This window comes from Dermacentor albipictus, chromosome 6 (genome assembly GCF_038994185.2).
Source record: "Dermacentor albipictus isolate Rhodes 1998 colony chromosome 6, USDA_Dalb.pri_finalv2, whole genome shotgun sequence".
Lineage (NCBI taxonomy): Eukaryota > Metazoa > Arthropoda > Arachnida > Ixodida > Ixodidae > Dermacentor > Dermacentor albipictus.
Window position 1 is genome coordinate 106,196,165 of NC_091826.1, and position 19,724 is coordinate 106,215,888.

Sequence of the window (19,724 nt, forward strand, 5' to 3'; positions counted from 1 at the left end):
ATGTACCGGCTTCCACGTATGGACGATTCACTCGACAGGCTTCGTCACACACGTTACTTCTCTTCGGTGGACTTAAAAAGCCGATACTGCTTGTTGTACAATTTTAAAAAATAACGATCGAGAGTACTGGAATGCTGTGCTCGACAGTAGAGGTTCGATTCCAGCATCAGTCACACATTTTCTTAAAGCAGGGTGAGACAGGAACCTACCTACCTACCGCAATGTGCCAAGAAATACGCAAAGAATGCTTCATGTTAACAACTCGACCACACATACAAAAAGACAATGTTTACTATATGCAAAATGCGGCAACGAACAGCATTTCAGCAATTGAATTAGATTATTGTGGCGACCCTCCGCCGCCTCTGCTGCCGCTGCCGTTTCCCTCGGAGAGCAGGACGCGAATGGCGCGCGACATCCATATCTCGACAGCGCGTGCCCCCGGGTCCGGGTTCTTGAGCATCTCCGGGTTCACGTAGGACGCACGGCCGGCTTTGGCTCACATGGTCCTCGTGGCAGCTGTGGAGGCCGCCAGGGCATCCAGCGTCTCGTGCAGCACCGCCGGCAGGTTCTCGGGTCGGTAGCTAGCCGCGTTGCGACTCAGCACAGTCAGCGCTGCATCCAGGGGCTTCAGCTGCGAAGGAAAAACGGTAGCGACACCACGATTCACCCTATCAAATGTAGACGTCACATTAAAAGGGCGCATAATTTGTCATGCATCTGGGATGAAGCTGTCTTGCACTATTGCAGAAGCAGCAAGCGTTTTGAGTGCAGCAAAGTTGGCCATCGACCCCCAATGCAACGAATGTATGTTTGCAGCGACTAATTCGATGACTCGCTGATACCAGACAATAAGTATTGTCTGTGGTAATATGAATGTTCAATTCAACAGTGACCACTTCTCTTGAGACCCAAATGTGGCTGTGCAAATGACGTGCAAATAGAGAATGCTTACGCCTGACGCGGTGCCTTCCATCTTCACCGAGAAGCCCCCGGCCAGTGTTGGGAAAGCGCCGGCGAGCCAACATATCCAGATAAAGCGAAGCTTTATTTGCCTATAGTACTCAAATACATATGGCATGTCGTAATGTGTAAGCTGTGTCGATTCCGGAGATAGTGTAATCCAAACTGGGCCAATCCTGCCGTCTATATTCGAAGGTGTACGTGATTTTGTGAGCCAATCCACAGAGCAGTGTGCGGTGTGCTTCCTCTCATGAGTTTTAATGTTAACTGTAACGAGCCATTGCTGGCAGTTCAGTCAAAGATGTGGGTAAGTCCATCCTTATGCTATCGCACAACAGTCACTTGTGCGTAGCAAATGCACCCATGGCCTCCGAGATCATGTGCGTTGATGCCAATCCATGCTATCTCAGAGACCGTGGTGCGCCTACCTTCGTTCTACGGGTTTGGCGTCGGTGTTTTGCTGAGTATGTAGCACCAGGATGTTTTACGTAGCTAGGGCACCATGACTGAACACAAATAAGAGGTGTGAAGTTAGCATGGAAGAGTTCTGAAAGTGTAATGGTGCTACATGTTCATACATAGGAGAGCATTCTTACAGTGCTTCCCTATAAGGGACATTCACCAACGTCTCAGTTGATTGATACTAGGGTGGTTGCTTGGGCTAGTTGGTAATTCATGATCAAAAATAACGCTGTGTATGTCGTCTTTCGCTGTCCTTGTCCTTTGCGCTGTACGTTATTTTTGATTGATACAGTGACAATTGCTCATTTCGTTCAAGGAATAAATACATTAGAGTTCACTCATTTATGTGTATTTTTCAGCACAAGCACTCTCATCACACTCGTTGCATTATTGTATCAGCATATAACAGGAGCACATCTCGCATTAACATAAGCATACACAACTAAGGAAGCTTTGTGTTCACTGAATTCCGCAGTGCACGGAATTCCTAATATGTTTCTCTTAAGCCAAACTGCAGTTTCAAGGAAAGCAGCGTTGCTTTATTGCACTATTTCGTAATTTTGTAATGTTAAACAGAGCTCTGGCAAGTGCCAATGAAAGCACGGTGACGATCACGGCACTTGAATGTAAGCAAACCAAGACTTGGGAAGCTACATACCATGGCAGTGTCAGAAGACTATGGCTAGTAATGCCTAAGTATGGTTGTACATGCTGCAGAGTGACCTCTTTAAAAGTACCATTCAAGGACATCTATAGATATTCGTGGGAATCTCTAATGAGATTATTTAATAAGGTGTATGAATGGAGAAACATAACACGAAAAATACTGGCTATGGTTGACTATTCATCCGTTTCATTCCTGCTTCTTTTGCCTTATGGAAACTGGCAAATGCCAAGGATGGATCCAGAGTAGCCTCCTGGAGGGTGCCCTCATCAAAGGATGCAGGGAACGGGAGGGGAGGTCTTGCCGCACGCCTTATACTTTCATCCGGCATGTCATATGGGGGGAGGTTTCTACCCTGCCCTTCACCTCCGAACACGCCAGTGGCATATGCTCATGTACTTTTCCGAGCACATGCTCTATTTGGCAAGACAACAGTAGCCATGGTCAGCAAAGTCAGTTCGTCATACACACCATGGTCCGGTCTCCGACGTGCGCCATGCCGTACTTGCATACCAGCTTTATGCCCAGCTAAAGTGCGGTCACCCAGGCACTGAAGCCGGTTCCGAGTTGGAAACCTCGTGAGGCACCTAGCAGCAGCAAGCTGTAGAGGGCGCCCGAACTACCGCCCATGCTGCAGCTCACTGTGGTGGACAGCTGGCAGAACACCAAGCTCGGATGCTCTAGCGGAGGCTTTGAGCTGAGATATGCCAGCACGCCTGCGCCATGGAAACGAGCACATGAGCACATGAGACACTGTGAATGACTTCTATTACTCAAATGATATTGCACAAGAAAAACGACACGTACGTGAGAGGACACACAAAGCGCAAAACGATAGCCGCAATAAGAGAAACAGTGGCACAGGGATCACAAAGAACATTTAGAAAAGGGCCCGTTGAACTAGAAATGAACTTAATGAGAGCAGCATTCTGAGCAAGTTGGTAATCCATTACTCAAATGATTAGTGTGTCGTCCTCTCACGTCCGTGTCGATTTTTGTTGCGCAATATCATTTGAGTAATGGATTACCAACTTGCCCGGAATGCTGCTCTCATTGAATGACCTCTATTTTGCAAGGTTTTTCTCATTTCATTCATAGTATAGTTGAATCTCGCTAAAATGAAGTGGCATCTTAAGTGCAGGAAGACTATAGGTGTGTGTGGTTTCTATATCGAAAATGTATTTATATAGAAAAAAAAATATGGTGACAGTTGCGTAAATCAACCCTCGGTGCGTTTACACGAAAAATGATGATGTGTGTTGTTTTGTGGCGCAAGGGCCAGGTTTGGCCAAAGAGCGCCATGACTGGTGGTAGTGTTATGGATGTATTATGGAAGATGTGACTTGGCTGTAAAGTGGCCTAAAAATAGTCGCTGTAAAGTGCGTAAAATCTACGTGCTATAAAATTATGGCGATGACTGATGACGAATACTATGAACTTTAAAATCCATCGTAAAAGATTGATGCAGTGTTTAAAATATGCGAGATGTTAAATTGCTTACAGCACTACTGCCTCGCCAGAGCCCTTGAACCACAAGGACCTAGAGGCATGTGCTATTAAAAATAATTATCGCAGCGGCATCCTCTGGAGAGAGGAAGCGCTACGAACGTGTGGGGCTAATAACATGCAACACGACATCTTTCAAAAAACCTAGGACGGCGTTGGTGTCAAACAGTGGTTCTGGACCAAGTAACATAACAGGATGAAGGGGGATGTGGTGGCGGTATGCTAAGAGAAAATGTTTTTTTCTTTCGGATTCGGCTTCCCGACACTCCAGTAGGACGTGGAGGACGGTCAGCCTCTCCCCGCATCTACCACAGGTTGGAGGCTCGTTTCCCGTGAGTAAAAAGTTATGTGTGCCAAAAGTGTGACCTATTCTTAGACGGCAGAATAGGACATCTGTCCGACGGGATTTGGTTACAGGAGGCCAGAAACCTAATTGTGGCTTTATTACATGGAGTTTATTATTTATTTCTTCGTCCCACGTGCGTTGCCAGTGGCTTCGTAGTTTCCTTCTTAACAAAGGCTTCAGGTCTGTGACAGGGACCGAAGCAGTAGGATTAACTGCATGCGATGCAGCTGACGTGGCCATCTGGTCCGCAAGAACGTTACCTTCGATGCCCCTATGACCTGGCACCCAGCATATGATGACATGCTGATTACCTATATACGCTTTACACAGAGCAGAATAAAGTTCGTTAATTACCGGATTTTTGTGGTTAGGGAATGCCATCAAGGCCTTCACAACACTAAGGGAGTCCGTATATATAACTGATTTCTGGAATTGTGATTTATTTATATGCTTTACGGCCGACAGCAGTGCGTAGGCCTCAGCCGTAAAGATACTGGTTTCCAGGTGCAGTGCGTCGGATTCCGAGAAGGATGGACCGACGGCTGCATAAGACACCCCGTCGTGTGACTTCGATGCGTCTGTGTTGGTAATCCAGTACTCCGTGCAGGAGTATTTGTGCTGGAGTTCCCGGAAATGCATCTTGATTTCAATCTCTGGAGCGTTTTTTGTAACTTCCATGAAAGATGTATCGCATTTTATCAGCTGCCACTCCCAAGGAGGTAGCAGCTTGGCTGGATGCATTAGGCGAAGTTCGAGGAGTGGAACATGCATTTCATGACTAAGCTCCCTCACACGCAGCGAGAAAGGCTGTCTTACGGAAGGACGATTACGAAATAGTGTAGCATATGTCATATCATTAATGGTGTTAAAACAGAGATGTTCGGGATTAGAGTGGACTTTCAAAAAATATGTTTGGCTGATGTATGTTCTCTGGATATGAAGTGACCACTCATTCGATTCTGCATATAAACTTTGTACGGGACTCGTTCTGAAAGCTCCTGTGGCTAAACGGATACCCAGATGGTGAACAGGGTCTAGCATCTTTAGTGCGCTCGGGGCGGCAGAGTGATAAATGACGGCACCATAGTCTAGTCGCGATCGAATGAGGCTTTTATATAGATTCATTAAACACTTCCTGTCACTACCCCACGTAGTCTGGGATAAAAGTTTCATTATGTTCATTGTTTTCAGACATTTTTCTTTAAGATATTTAATGTGGGGGATGAAAGTGAGTCTGTAGTCAAGTATGACACCTAGAAATTTGTGTTCTTTGTTTACAGGTATCTGTTGTCCACACACTTCTAAGCAGGGATCCGGAACCAGGCCTCTCTTCCTTGTAAACAAAACACAAGAACTCTTATGGGGATTGATTTTGAATCCATTTTTCTCTGCCCACCCTGACACCTTGTTCAAACCATGCTGTACCTGTCTTTCGCACACTGCGAGGTTACAGGATTTGAAACCTATTTGAATGTCGTCCACGTAGACAGAGTAAAAGATGGCGGGTGGTAAGGAAGCACGAAGTGTTGTCATCTTAACAATAAAGAGTGTGCAACTGAGCACGCCACCCTGGGGTACACCGGTTTCTTGTGCAAAAGGACGTGACAGCACATTGCCTACTTTCACCCGGAAGGTACGATTGGACAGGTAGCTTTTTATTACGTTTAGCATATTACCATGAATGCCCATTTCTGACAAATCTCTCAAGATTCCATAGCGCCAGGTCGTATCGTACGCCTTCTCCATATCGAGGAATATCGATAAGAAGAACTGTTTGTGTACAAACGCGTCACGAATATGTCCTTCAATACGTACAAGATGGTCGGTTGTGCAGCGGCCTTCTCGGAAGGCACACTGAAAGGGATCAAGCATTTTGTTTTGTTCAAGGAAATGGATGAGTCGCCGATTTATCATTTTTTCAAATACCTTACACATGCAGCTTGTGAGGGCTATCGGGCGGTAACTTGCCACTGAAGAAGGGTCTTTCCCTTGTTTCAAAACAGGGACCACAATGGCTTCTTTCCATGCCGTTGGAAGGTACCCTGCGTCCCAGATAGTGTTGAAGAGTGTAAGTAGTGTTACTTGTGTGTCATTGTGTAAGTTTTTGAGCATTGCATACATGATTCTATCGGATCCCGGTGCAGAGGTCTTGCATGCGCTCAAGGCAGCTTTCAACTCGGCAGCACTAAAAGGGCAATTGTACGGTTCATTCTGTCGGCATTTATTGGTGAGTGGCTTGCATTCTTCTATTTGTTTATATTTTAGGAAGGATTGTGAATAATGATTTGAGCTGGATACACTCTCAAAGTGTTCCCCCAGTGAGTCGGCTTGATCTTTCAGTGTATCGCCCTGTGTATTTACTAGTGGGAGTGAATATGTTTGCCGCCCTCTAATTCTATTTACGCGGTTCCAGACTTTCGCCTCATCTGTAAACGAGTTAATACTTGATAAAAAGTTCTGCCAACTTTCTCTTCTGGCCTGCCTGCGGGTTCTCCTGCCTTGAGATTTTACTTTCTTAAAGTTGATAAGATTCTCTGCAGTGGGGGAAGCGCGTAGCAACCCCCACGCTTTGTTCTGTTTCTTACGAGCAATCCTACATTCCTCGTTCCACCACGGGACACGCCGTCTGCATCCCAAACCGCTTCCTTCAGATATGCATTTAGATGCGGCATCTATTATGAACACTGTAAAATACTCCACAGCGGCATCGATTTCTAGAGAAGACATATCAGCCCATGAGAGTCTAGATAGATTTCGAAATTTCTCCCAGTCGGCTGTATCTATCTTCCACCTAGGAACTTGTGGGGGAAATTCATTTTCTTTAGATGTTCTTAGCAGTACGGGGAAGTGATCGCTCCCGTAAGGATTGCTCGTAACTTCCCATTTGAGTTCAGGCAGTATAGACGCGGAAACTATACTAAGGTCTATTGACGAAAACGATCTGTTTGCAAGAGAGTAATATGTGGGTTCTTTCGTATTTAGAAGGCACGCTCCAGAAGAAAAAAGGAACTGTTCAACGAGACGACCTCGCGCATCGATGCGAGAGTCTCCCCACAAGGTGCTATGCGCATTGAAATCGCCAAGAACAACATAAGGTTCTGGCAATTCATCTACATAGGATTGAAATTCATGTTTCGTTAATTTGTAATGTGGGGGTATGTAAAGAGAGCTAATGGTGATGAGTTTGTTTAGGAGAACAGCTCGAACCGCAACTGCTTCGAGAGGCGTTTGTAGCTGTAAACGTTGACACGCAATGCTCTTATGGATAACAATGGCGACACCGCCCGATGATGCGACAGCATCATCGCGATCTTTGCGATAAGTTATGTACTGTCGGAGAAACTTTGTATGTTTGGATTTTAGGTGTGTTTCCTGTAAACACAGCACTTTTGGATTGCGTTTTTGAATGAGTTCCTGCATATCATCTAGGTTTCTAAGAAGACCTCTGATGTTCCATTGAATTATTTGTGTATCCATATTGGAAGTGAATAGGTGCTGTGTGTCAGGAAACGGATGTTATGCCTTAGATTACAGAGCTCTTTCGAGGCCCTGTAATCGGGGTTTTGCCCTTTCTGGAGCGTTCGAGGGAGCCTCGCCGCTCCTTGGGCGCTTGGTGCGCCTTGAGGCTAGGTGTAGTGTCCATTGCCTCTAGTGAGGCGCCGGACACATGCTCTTGCGAGCGAGTTTTCTGTGAGGGTCCTGCCTCGGAAGGCAAGATCCCTGCGCCCACCAGCCCGGAGGTCGATGAGGCTCCCTGAGGGATCTGGCTGCGCCAGCTGTTGCCAGCGCTGTATGGGGCCGGGGAGGTGGGGGTAGCCTCGGCTGCGCCCACCTTCGGGGTCGTTGGCCCCGCCTGTTGTGTTGGCGTAGCAGCGGTAGCTGCAGTCGCCGAGGGTGCGGATGGCGTCACTGCCGCCTCACTGGGTGTGGGTCGGACAGCCGCCGGAGGCCGTTGTGGCGCTGCCCCCTGACGCGCCACTTCGGCAAAGGTGTGCTTTGGCAGGAAAGATACCCGCCTGCGTGCTTCTTTGAAACTTATGTTTTCTTTTTCTTTAATCGTAACTATTTCCTTTTCTTTCTTCCAAGATGGGCACGACCGCGAGTATGCAGCGTGCTCGCCTTCACAGTTTACGCAGTGGAGAGAGTTTTCACAAGATTCAGAAGTGTGCTCATTAGCACTGCATTTAGCGCAGGTTTGGCGGCCTCGGCAGCTCTGTGAGCTGTGACCAAAACGCTGGCATTTGAAGCAACGCAGGGGATTCGGGATGTATGGCCGAACACGGAGCTTGATATACCCGGCCTCGATGGAGTCGGGCAGGACACTTGTGTTGAAAGTGAGTATCAGATGTTTGGTCTGTATTTCCTTGTTGTCACGCCTCATCTTAATTCGCTTAACGTTGATGACGTTCTGCTCACTGAAGCCCTCCAAGAGCTCAGCCTCAGTCAGCTCCAAGAGATCATCATCGGAGACCACGCCCCGGGTGGTATTCATAGTTCGATGCGGAGTTACTGTCACTTTGGCGTCGCCAAATGATACTAGCTTGGGTAGGTTTTCATATTGCTTCAGGTTGCGGAGCTCCAAGAGGAGATCACCACTTGCCATTCTGGATGCCTTCTAGCGTACCTGTACCAAGAACTTGGGTCAGAGACTTGGATACAAGAAATGGTGAGATTGCTCTTACGGGTTTGTTTGGTGTTTCGGAGTGGACTACGTGGAAGCGTGGAAAAGTTTCTTTTTGACGGGCGAAAAATTCTAAAACATCATCGGTGCGCCCCCTCTTCAGGGAGCGATCAAGTAGTGGGGGAAAGGAGGTAGCTATATGAGATTGTAATTTCGGCAGTAACGCCAGCCACCCACCGTGGAGTCCTACAAGGGGACGCTGCAGGCCTGTGAAACACAGCCTGCAAACGCCAGCTGTACATTACCACTATAACCAAATATGAAATAACCTAGGTTGGTTATTCACACAAGGTTAACCCTTGCTGCCTGGAAAAATTGGAAGTAAGCGGAAGCTAGGAGAAGACAGGAAAGATGAAAAGTAAGAGAAAGACGAAGGCTGGAGGGAGAGAGAGACAGGAAAAGGCAACTACCGATTTCCCCCGGGTGGGTCAGTCCGGGGGTGCCGTCTACGTGAAGCCGAGGCCAAAGGGGTGTGTTGCCTCCGCCGGGGGGCCTTAAAGGTCCGAACACCCAGCATCAGCTCAACCCCCAGGATCCCCTTTTCCCCGGACACGGCTAAGCCACGCACGGTTAAACGCGGGAGGGTCGAACCCTCGTGTGCTCGGGTCCGTGGTGTCGCAACACACCGAACGCCTGCTTGCGCAGACGCCCCTGCGGGGTACACGAAAAAGAATTAGATCTTTTGAAACTGCAAAATGCTTAATTCGCAATCTTTTGGACAAATAATTTTTGCCATGCACATATGTGCTTTACACTATGGCTGCTGTTTCTTGTACCTGCCAATCTGATATTGCCATGTGTCTGCGATATCATGTTCAATACCATTTTCTTTGTTCCTATATATATGTGCATTCTTTGGCGAATAGAATTCAACTGGTAGCCGGCACTTGTGTTTGTACATCTTTTCACCTAACCAGCACTTATATTCCCCCACTTCGGTGCTTTGCACGGCATTTACGCCATGAACTTAGACCAACTCACCAAAACTGCTCTCCGAATTCACATCGTATGTAAAGATGTCTTCGTGATATTCGACATTCATTGTAAGCAGATATTCGGTGCATGCCAAAATCGGTGATAAGTTTCACATACACATTGTTATATCTGATCACTTGTTATACCCATTATAGCTATATTAACGTTCAGATGTATGTACCAATTGTGCGTGAACATTCAATTGTGTTTGAGCCTGATCGGAATCGATCGCAGTTAGAAGTGGCCACGTGACACCGATTGTAGAGAGTTTTAGCATACTGGAGGAGGGATTAGCACAGAAGTAGCGTGAGGACACGATCTGGGAGCAGTGTAGAGGTCGCTCAATAAAACACGTTGGGGACCCTTCTTCAATCACGATGTCTCCATTTGTGGAGACAAATTATTTTTGTAAATGCTGACCAGTTGCGGGCCAAGGAAAAATAGAAAACACAAGAGACTGCACCGCTGGTCCATTGACCTCTCGGCTTATGTCCAGTTCAGTGTTACTCCAGCTCACTTCAGATTACAGAGTGTGGATAAACACGACTGCTTTGCTAAATGTGCTATATGATGTTCAACAGGATGTTCGAGGTTCCGTCAGCAATGGTGAATCAGTTGTTTTTCCTTTGTCTTTATGCCCGCAGCCAATAATTAACTTGTACATGTGGTCTAAGCCAATGATTTCAATTTGTTTTCCGTGGTAATGAATTTGGCATTACTGACTCTGCATCAAGTAGAAATTCAATTACTGTGTAATTACGAGGCCTCATTAGAAAATGCAGAGATGATCTTCCTACCATGTTTGTGTTCTCTCAAGAGATTCTACAGCACCTCAGAATAATTTTTTTTTTACTTTGACAAGTTCTAAGTGTGCCTGCCAACTCCCAAATTTTTGTAAGGTTCATGAATTTTGCTTGTTATTTGATTTTCGGAATGATTTCCGAAAGCGGAGGTGCGGTGCAAGATACGGATGGTGCATGCAAATAGGGAATTGTGATGTAGTGCCACTGATTGTATGCCCTTTGGGAGTATATACACAGACACTATTGGTGATGGTCCCCGCGCCAGCTTCTTTTGGCAACGCAAGACACCATATATCAGAAACGTACTTGCTTCATACTAGCTTATTCATACAGGTTCTTGAAGCAGGCAAAGTCGGCGGCAGCAGTCATCGTATTCTAGAAACGGAGTGTCTTGTCACCACTCGCTGTTTCAAGTTTGCTCCTGCTTGTGTGTGGTACTTAAAGGTAAGTTATGTTAATGATATCTGTATCTATTCTACAAAAAAGGGGTGTGCTCAGGACGAACGTCTTAAACAAATTCCTGGTTCTCCCCTCACCCTGCTTAATCACAGCATATTTGCACATACAAGTTGGCAGTAACGCATTTGTTGATGTTACAGCGTAATTCATGATTGAAAGGGTGAAAAACAGCAGGGCTGGTTGCGACAACTGGTGATGCTGTCATCAACCATAACACGCTACCCATGGTCTCTGGAGATCGCCGTGGCGCAGTGCTGCTGCAATCTTGGAGGCCACACACTGCCCCACATGTAAACAGGCTACCATAAATTGGAAAAGCATACATCCACGACATGCTGTTTTGCATGCAAGCGGAAAGCACAGCTTGGGTGTGTTGCTGCCTACCGCACGCTCCGGCGGCCAGCGTAGCGCCACAGTCCCCGTCGCCACTCTCAGACTCCAGCTTGTTCAGCTCTTTCTCCCGGGATACCAGGGCTTCGCAGCCTGTTTGCAGGCATGCCCGCAATACTTCACGCTCGCCTGGAATTGACATACAGTGTGTTTCGGCAAATACTTCTTGACTGAAGTACAGCTACCGAGCTTCAATAACGCTCCTTAGATGTAGAGTCACTTGAGAGGCAAAACACGCCTCCGCTCTGAAGCGTTGACGCTGAGAACTCACGGCTGCGAATTAAAATTTAACGAAGAAATCACCGAGGAGCGTCATTGAAACATGCCAACCATGATTGGGGGTTTAATTATTTCAACAAGCGCAACTTCTCACCAGTGTTAAGCACATAGACTAGGTCTTCGGCCATGATTTACCTGTCGTCGTGGCGGTGCTTGGGTGCCAGGGGCTCTAGCTCGGTCGGTGTGGAACGAGGTACTGATGTGCAGTACGGTTTTGTCCAGGCCGGGGCATTAGTGGGCGCATCTGTGCATGCACGTGAAGCAGAGCACGATTCTCCATTTTAACCGTGTGTGCAGCAAGGCACTCCACCATGTGCTACCATATGACAGTGCATTGTGGTAGAGGACTGAAAGGGGGGGGGGGGAGCGATGAGCGGGTGGGTGAAAATATCAGAGCGATACAGTTGGCCCCTTTAGGGTAGGGCCGGCCCAGCAGTTGTGCATGTAAATGGCAAGGTTATCAATTGGAACTAACTGGCAGTATGCGCTGACATTATATTAGAGAGGTGGCACAAGCTGATAATAGTTGTTGATCCTTTCCATCCCATGAGAACGTTACGAAAGCACACGCTTCCCATCTTATGTTCCCTCTAAATGCACGAAACAGTTGGATGTCTCTTAAAGCATGTGAGTGTCCCGTATTTTGCCCTCGAAATTACAATATGGCATGTAAGAAAGATCACTTTTGTTATCCACCCAAGTGTATAGCACAAAGGTTCAAAGGAAACCTCATAATAGAGTTCACCAGAAAGAAATCTTTGCAGTGCTTAAGAAATTTCTCCTTGTTCGGAGATTTCAAACGGGAATAACACCTTCCTGGGATGTTCATGTCGCTTCGTGCTAATCATAAGTGGATGGCTATTTTGCCCTTGCATAAAACTTCGTCCACCTCGCACGTTTCACCAGAGCTGATTTTCCATAAATGGCACATACCTACGCAGCATGGAAAGGCCTGTGATGTTGCACATATATATACTTATGGAGGCAGCTGGTGCTGCTGGTTAACGAAAAGGTTAAGGATGCACTGTCAGTCCTTTCAAAAGCACGTGTGAAAATGTAAGTGAAATATATGGACATGTTTTTCTCTGAGAGTTACAAAATACACACACCGAGGTAGCGGAGCACCTCCTCGTCAACCTTCAACAGGCAGACCGATATGCCAGCGCTTTCCAGTGATGTCATGTAGAGACCCGTGTAAGCGCGCACCACGTGGACATCAAGGTGCTCTGTACCGTGGGATGGAGAGAGAGCAAAAAAAATATAGCCAGAATTTGCTTCAAGCAAAACTGAAGCGTTCAATACCTATTTTTCATTTTTTGCAAGGGAGAAAATAGATTATTTGGCAAAATAATTAAAGGGACACTGAAGGCAAATATTAAGTTAAGCGGATAGAGGAGCGCTCCAGAGTCTCTAAGGTGTCAGCATTACCGTGAATAGAGCCTTAGTAATGGAGAAATTGAGTTAAATGCCGGACACGATTGGGAGACTCCACTGGGACATTCTAGTACTTGCCTGATGACGAAAGCACTTCTCGGTTAAATTAACAATGAGAGGTTAAACCTCTCATTGCAAAAGAACATTATTGTATTGTATTATAAAACAAAATAAAATGTACTTGTCCAGTTCTATCTTATTTTATGAAAAAAGAACTAATTGAAATTACCCGTGACAATGGTGTGGGCGGTCAAAACGTTTTATTTTCGCTTGACTCCGCACTGCCGACACTTTCGCGTTTCAGTAGCTTTGTTGCCGCATAGTGCTGCACTGATCTTGCTGGCTCGCGAAACTCGCACAAACTGCAAGTAGCAGAGAATTCAACTTTCACGTGATGTCGCGGGCTGCCCGAACGTTCTACGCCATTTTACCAAAAAGCAGCTGCAGCGGCGAATGGCTGGGTGCTGCTGTCTGTCGGGCGCCCTTTTAGTTACCGACATCAGCAAAGGGTGGTGATGGCGTATGTAACGTCACCACTTCCCCAGTGGGTGGCTGGAGATATGAAATTCGAAAAAGGTATTTGGACCCTTCAGGTGCAATTTTATCGTAAACCAAGTCTTTTCTTGGCACAAAACAAGCATTGCAAAGTTTCTGGAATGGTCTTTAAGAAGTCCACATCGACTTAGTGTTTGCTTTTAGTGTGCCTTTAAGGCTAAACTCCCATTTCGAAATTCTGCGCCAGAACAACAGTATCAGAGACGCCAACGTGATGCCATGAATTTCAGACAAAGGTGGGCCCCAGCCAGGGCCAGGCACGCCTCATGCGAAATGTCTGGCTGCTCGTTCGCCATTTCACCCTATGCGTTTAGTGTATATTTTTTCCAGTTTAGTTAACTATCCTTTATGGGGAAGGCATTATAAACTGACCAACATATGCGATGACCTCCTTGCCGAGGATGTTCATCTCCATCGTAGTGAGGCCACCAAGGTTGTTCAGCATCAGTGCCACAGTCTCACCTGCATCACGAAAAGGAGAGTCGATGCAGCGACAACGCAGAAGGGAATGACGACACAGTCAATTAGCCAATAATTTTTATTTCAGTATTGGGGATTTATTATCTGTTAGATACTGCGAGTTTTAGTTTGTGTCCATACTTAATTCTGTGGAATATATCGAAACAACGAAGGCAGGTGAGAGCAGCTAGATGTTTCCCGCTCTATTCGAAAGAACCACTATATAGATCCATGTATTTGTTGCTTCCAACATACACACTTCTGTGACATCAGCTACTTGCACATAACTTGTAACTGGAATGATAGATCTATGCTCTCAAGATAAATTACCCTGGTATCGGCTATCCTGTAAATGGTAATACATGTATACAGGTGCGGCCACTGTTAGTGGGAACACGGAGCCCATAGCATCGCTTCCCGTGGTGCCCCACCACCGGTGTCTCATGAAGTCTTGCGGTGCAGGCGCAATCAAAGCGATTGGCGAAAAGCCAGGGTCATCTACTATGGTCATCTACTAGACTCATCTACTATGGCGAATCGTCTGTCAAGACTTCATGAGGCGCCAGTGCTGGCACGGGTTCTCGTATTCCCGCTAGCAGTGGCCGCATGCTTGCTAGTAAGGATCTACAAACATGAAACATTTAATACGTGCCAATACAAATATGATGAAGCAACTTCTGCGGACGTAACACTGCAGCATAGAACAAAACAGTCAGCTGCTAGTAACAAGTGAAGGTAACTTGCTCTTTGTTGGAACACAGCATTCATGCTCTTGTAATTTGATGACTTAGTGAACCATGAACTGTTCATTAAGTAGATTTTTTTTAATCACTTGTGACAGCATTCCACATTTTCAGGTGCATTTCTGAAACAGGTGGATGTTACTGGCACGACAAATCTGAATGTCCTGGTATACCTAATTAAAAGATTTCCCAATTACCTACTGAACTATTCACTTTAGGGCACATGCTGTAATCGCGAAACTGAAGCCGAGCACAGTACAGTGAAGTCATTATAGTTTTAGAAATCGTAGGTTCGACACCACTTTCAAGATGTCCTTGTTTAAAGTGTGCTACAAAATAAAAATTTGGAGGACGCTTAAGCTTCGCCGCTAAAGGGCCCCTGAAGCGGTTTGGGCAAATTTTGAAGCCGCATAGGGTACAGCTAAAGTTGATCATTCGCACCACAATTTACGTGAATTGTCTCATATTAAGAGAGCTACGGATGATTACAAGTTACCCTCCTGCATAGCCATGCATTTTCTCTTCAACTCGTTCGCCGTGTGATCGGGGCTAGCTCCGTCTTCATTGGCTCTGCATCATGATGGCTCGTCGTGTCATCTGCTTCCGGTTCTCTAGGAGTGAGCGCGTGAAACCTCTCTAACCTCCCTGGCAGAAACACGTCTTGCGTGGGCCACGACGCAGCGGAGGCGAGCGCCAGCTGGAGGTATTGCAAGGAACCGGGCGGTTTTCATAAAACACTGAATACGAAGACGAAGGAACACATACGATAGGACTGGCACTCCGTGGCACCCGAGACACCCGCGCGCCGGCACGTGCAAATAGCGGATGCCGCGGCCGGTCTGTGAATTGTAGAAACACTGGAAAAAGGTTTCTTTGAGTTTTCGTGTAAGAGGATTGTTTTCTCGTATAGTCAACTTACAGTCCGGGGGGGGGGGAGGTCTCATGTCTGTAGCTAGGTTGTGTGTATGTCGTAGTTTACGATTTTCCCACGTATTTTAGCTTGAGAAATTCAATTAGTTCAGTAAATTTATTGCGCCACATGGATAGCCTGGGTATGGGTGGTTCGAAAATCTTTTTGCCGAAACGACGCCCAACGCCGGACGCCGGACGCCGTATTGTCTGCGACACGTGCTCCTTAACGCCATCACATTAATACATGGGCGTTCCATCTAACAGTGTCCCAGAAACGTGCGTCATGCAATGCGGGATGATCTAAATAAGCTGTCATGCAAAACATTTTTAAAGCAGACGTTGGAGGCGAGTATCTCAAAACTGGTGCCATAGCTAGTACACGTGTCAATATGTTCTAAGCAGACATCACTTCGCTACTACGAGGCTTCATATTGGCAGTTGGAACACACGTACCCTGAAGTGAATAAAAATGTTTGTGAACACCATTAATTAGGCACATCGGCATTGAAGTTTGTCGTGCCGAGTACCATCCGCCTCTTCGTGTGGTATACCTCAACAGGCCGAATTGCAAAACATGCTGCAGGCTGTTAAAGAAAATCAGGCAGAGCTCTAGCTAGATTCAAAGTTGCTAGCTAGATTCAAAGTTACTGAAGCTAGCTAGATTATAGCTAGCTTCAGCAACTGTTATCAGCCAGCAACTGTTATAGCTAGCTAGATTCAAAGTTGCCGAAGTTTATGCTCTGTCTTGCCAACTCACCGAAATGCAGCCATAGGTGCGGATCTTGTCAGTCAACGAGGAAAGCAAAAAGGCTCGTGCTCTGTCCCCTTACATGGTCTTACGCACGGTAAGACTAACGGGGGACAGTGGACAAGTCCACTGGTTCGCGCACCTAATTGGCTAAAGTGATCCATAGCTTTGAGTGCATTTCACGGGAATCGGTAAGGCTATATCTCCTGGAGAAAAGACTTATACCTCTCTTGATGTGCAACGAATTCTTGGACTTCTCGTTGCGCAGGTGGTTGATCATGAGCTTGGCTGTTTCTGCAGCGGAAAATATCTGCGAGTGCCGAGAGAGTTATTTAGGACATTTTATTGTTACCGTTTCCGCTGCTGTTAAACGGCGACCACTACAGAACGTAACCCAGGCGCATTTGCGGCATCGTCCCACCCACCATGTCTGCGCCGCGCATTAACCTCGAGTTCGAAATGCGCGTGCGTGTTTCTACGGTCATTTAAATACACGTTCATTGAAAAACACAAAACCAAAGGACTCTGGTAATATGACCTCCTGTCGATGCCAAGAAACGCTATGCATTGCAAATACGTCAAATATGTGGTCGTAGTAATTGTCGTTATAACCCGCTCCGTCTAAATCCACCTGCGCATGCGCGGCGTGATAGTTACCTGGCTTGCTTCATAATCGTGGTTTTAGTTCGTAAGAACCCCATAAGTTCATAATATTTTGAATGAACTGATAGTTATCATATAGCCAGAAATCAATTTGCTGAAGCGGTAAGGGAACGTACGGCAACGTGTCCCAAAAGGCTTCACTATATACATCATTTAAGCAGATCACTACCATCGCTGTCGGGTGGCAAGGGCGCGTGACTTTACAGGAGGTGTGAATATAGATAGTGATATGCAAATAAATATTCCAGAAGTACGAGTAGACACGCAATTTGCAAACGCGTGCTCCGCGTAGTCCTCGTTTTTAAACAAGTGGTCACGTAGTGCTTTTTATCTTGGTAAGGACAAGAATGAAATTGTAATCTGTTCTATTTCACATAGGTTTACCATGTAAGCCCCGCAGCTGCATGATCAAGTGGTACCCGAATATAAGAGCGACGGGGGGGGGGGGGGGGGGGGGGCTTTAAAGTTTTCTAACTCGTATAGCTACAAGTACGGGTGGTATTACGCAACTGTTCAAGCACCGTGAAGAGCTTTCGCATTTTCTTCTAGCACTCTAGCTGGTTGTGTGAAATATCACGAATTGCCCTGCCGCGACAGTGCTGTGTCGTGTCCACAAGGCACGAAACAGTTTGCGTCAGAAAGGCACCTATGACTTTACATCAACGTCAAATGTTGTTGGTCCCCTGAGTTACTAAGCTCAGGTTAGTAACTCAAGAGTTACAAATAGTTACAAGAGTTACAAAGAGTTACAAGAGTTACAAGAGCTCAAGAGTTACAAATGTTGTTAAGAAGTTCCACGGCCCACTGTTCAACGGGGAAACTAAATGGCAGAAATTCGCAACTACAATATCTAGACAAATGCATGTACAGAGCCAATTCGTTCACTTTTATATAGCAAAAAAAGAACATGACCCCCCTTCCGCTACCGTGAAGAGGGGCGCAAGCGAAGCTCAGGGTCCGCGGCTCCTCGTTGTCGCAACGCCTCGGCTTCGCGCTCCCTCACGGCGAGGTCGGCACGTCGACGACGAGCTCTTGCTCGAGCGAGTTCCCTGCGGCGTTCGTGAAAAGCCGCCTCTTCGGCCGAACGCGCGGCCCGCTCCCGCCGTCGCTCCTTCGACGCAGCCTGCTCTTCGGCAGAACGAACCAAACGCAGTTTCCACATCTGCCCGGAGTGGCGAGAAAGGGCGATCGCGAGGCGAGAGAGAGAAGTGGTTCATGTGGGGAAGGAGAAAAGGCTAGCGCTATTTTCTGCAACCCGTGCGGGAGTAGAGTTACTGTATATGCTACTAGCACATACAGTAACTCTATACGGGAGCACGCGTGCGTCTAATTGTCGTACAAAAATCCCTCACGTGACCTCATCCTAGGTGCCTAGGGACAGAATTATTTAGGGACTTTTGAGAAAGCGCGATGGTGGCGCCAAGTGACACCGTGGCGTGCTCGTTCTTGCCGCGATCGCTATAATTCTATGGCTCTGACTATAGTGTACTAGAATAATGTCCTAGTGGGCGGATGAGATTAAGAAGTTTGCAAGGACAACATGGCCACAATTAGCACATGACCGGTGTAGTTAGAGAAGCATGGGAGAGGCCTTTGTCGTGCAGTGGGCGTAGCCAGGCTGCTGCTGCTGATGATGATGAACATCTGTGTATGCTTGAGAAGAACGTTGACAAGAGGTCTATCCACAAAGAAGTCACCTACCCATAATGGGCACATACCCAGTAGAGCAAGACCAGTGGCCACAGTTGCCTACGTGGTAAGACATCAGCAAAGAAAGCTTCACTTTAAAACAATTTTGTCTAAGCTGTTTTAAATTATTGCCTGTCTGCTTCATATGGTTTTTAATTGACTGAGAAGGAGGGTTCGGAAAATTTGGATAATAAATCAAGCATTGTCCTATTTGTTTTGGTGTTCGAATTGAATAGCCACTATTTGATTAGGTGATCATGTTGAATAGTTACCACTACAAAAATCCGAATATCTGTCTGATACTTTTCAAATACTTTACACTGTCAACTCTACACAATCAAGTGTGAAGTTGAAGGAAAAATGTAAATTTTATCCCATCCACTCTGGACATAATGTAGCACTATGTCACTCAGACTGTCAGACTTTTACAGCTAAACAAGGTCGCTTGTAATAGAATGTTGTTTAGACACGGCATTTAGCTGTGGGTGTACTTTGGTACTATTCGTACATGCAGCACCTCTAACCCTCATGGGACTAAATTAGAATATGTTTCATTGCAACATCCTTTATACAATAGCAGAACCATCTTCATGACCATTCAAACTGCAGAAAAAGTTGTTTAGATGACACGCACATCTGATTGACCCACATTATCACCTCTACAAACTTTATACAATAGTGTGTGATTGCATACGCTCCAAAGGGTCCCGAGTCTGCGAACAATCTTCCCAGTTGTACGCAATGCTTCCTTTGTGCAGTGTAATGAGAGAAAATTCCCATTTCTGTGAATAGTGCCAGGATTTTGGTGAAAAGACTGTGAATAATTCATAAACTAATAAAAACATATTCAATATTGAATTCAATTTGACTCACTTCTGGCACTATTGAATTCATATTCAAATGGGTCTCAAAAACTGCTGTTTGCACATCTCTACTCAAAGTTTAATCCCTCAGTGCACCCTTCTCCCTCATTTCTAGAGGTCTGTCTCTGCC

General features: G+C 46.3%; 1 protein-coding gene and 1 pseudogene across 1 annotated transcript; both read right to left on the bottom strand.

The window, feature by feature from the left end:
* Positions 1-340: 340 nt before the first annotated feature.
* LOC139047084 (triokinase/FMN cyclase-like) lies at positions 341-11,656 on the bottom strand (annotated as a pseudogene).
* LOC139047085 (triokinase/FMN cyclase-like) lies at positions 11,629-18,747 on the bottom strand. Its single transcript, XM_070521040.1, has 5 exons — positions 18,744-18,747; positions 16,605-16,673; positions 13,890-13,979; positions 12,638-12,754; positions 11,629-11,772 (listed from the first exon to the last, which is right to left on the bottom strand). Exons 1-5 carry the CDS (start codon positions 18,745-18,747, stop codon positions 11,660-11,662), a joined length of 393 nt encoding a protein of 130 aa, XP_070377141.1. The 3' UTR covers positions 11,629-11,659.
* Positions 18,748-19,724: the final 977 nt, after the last annotated feature.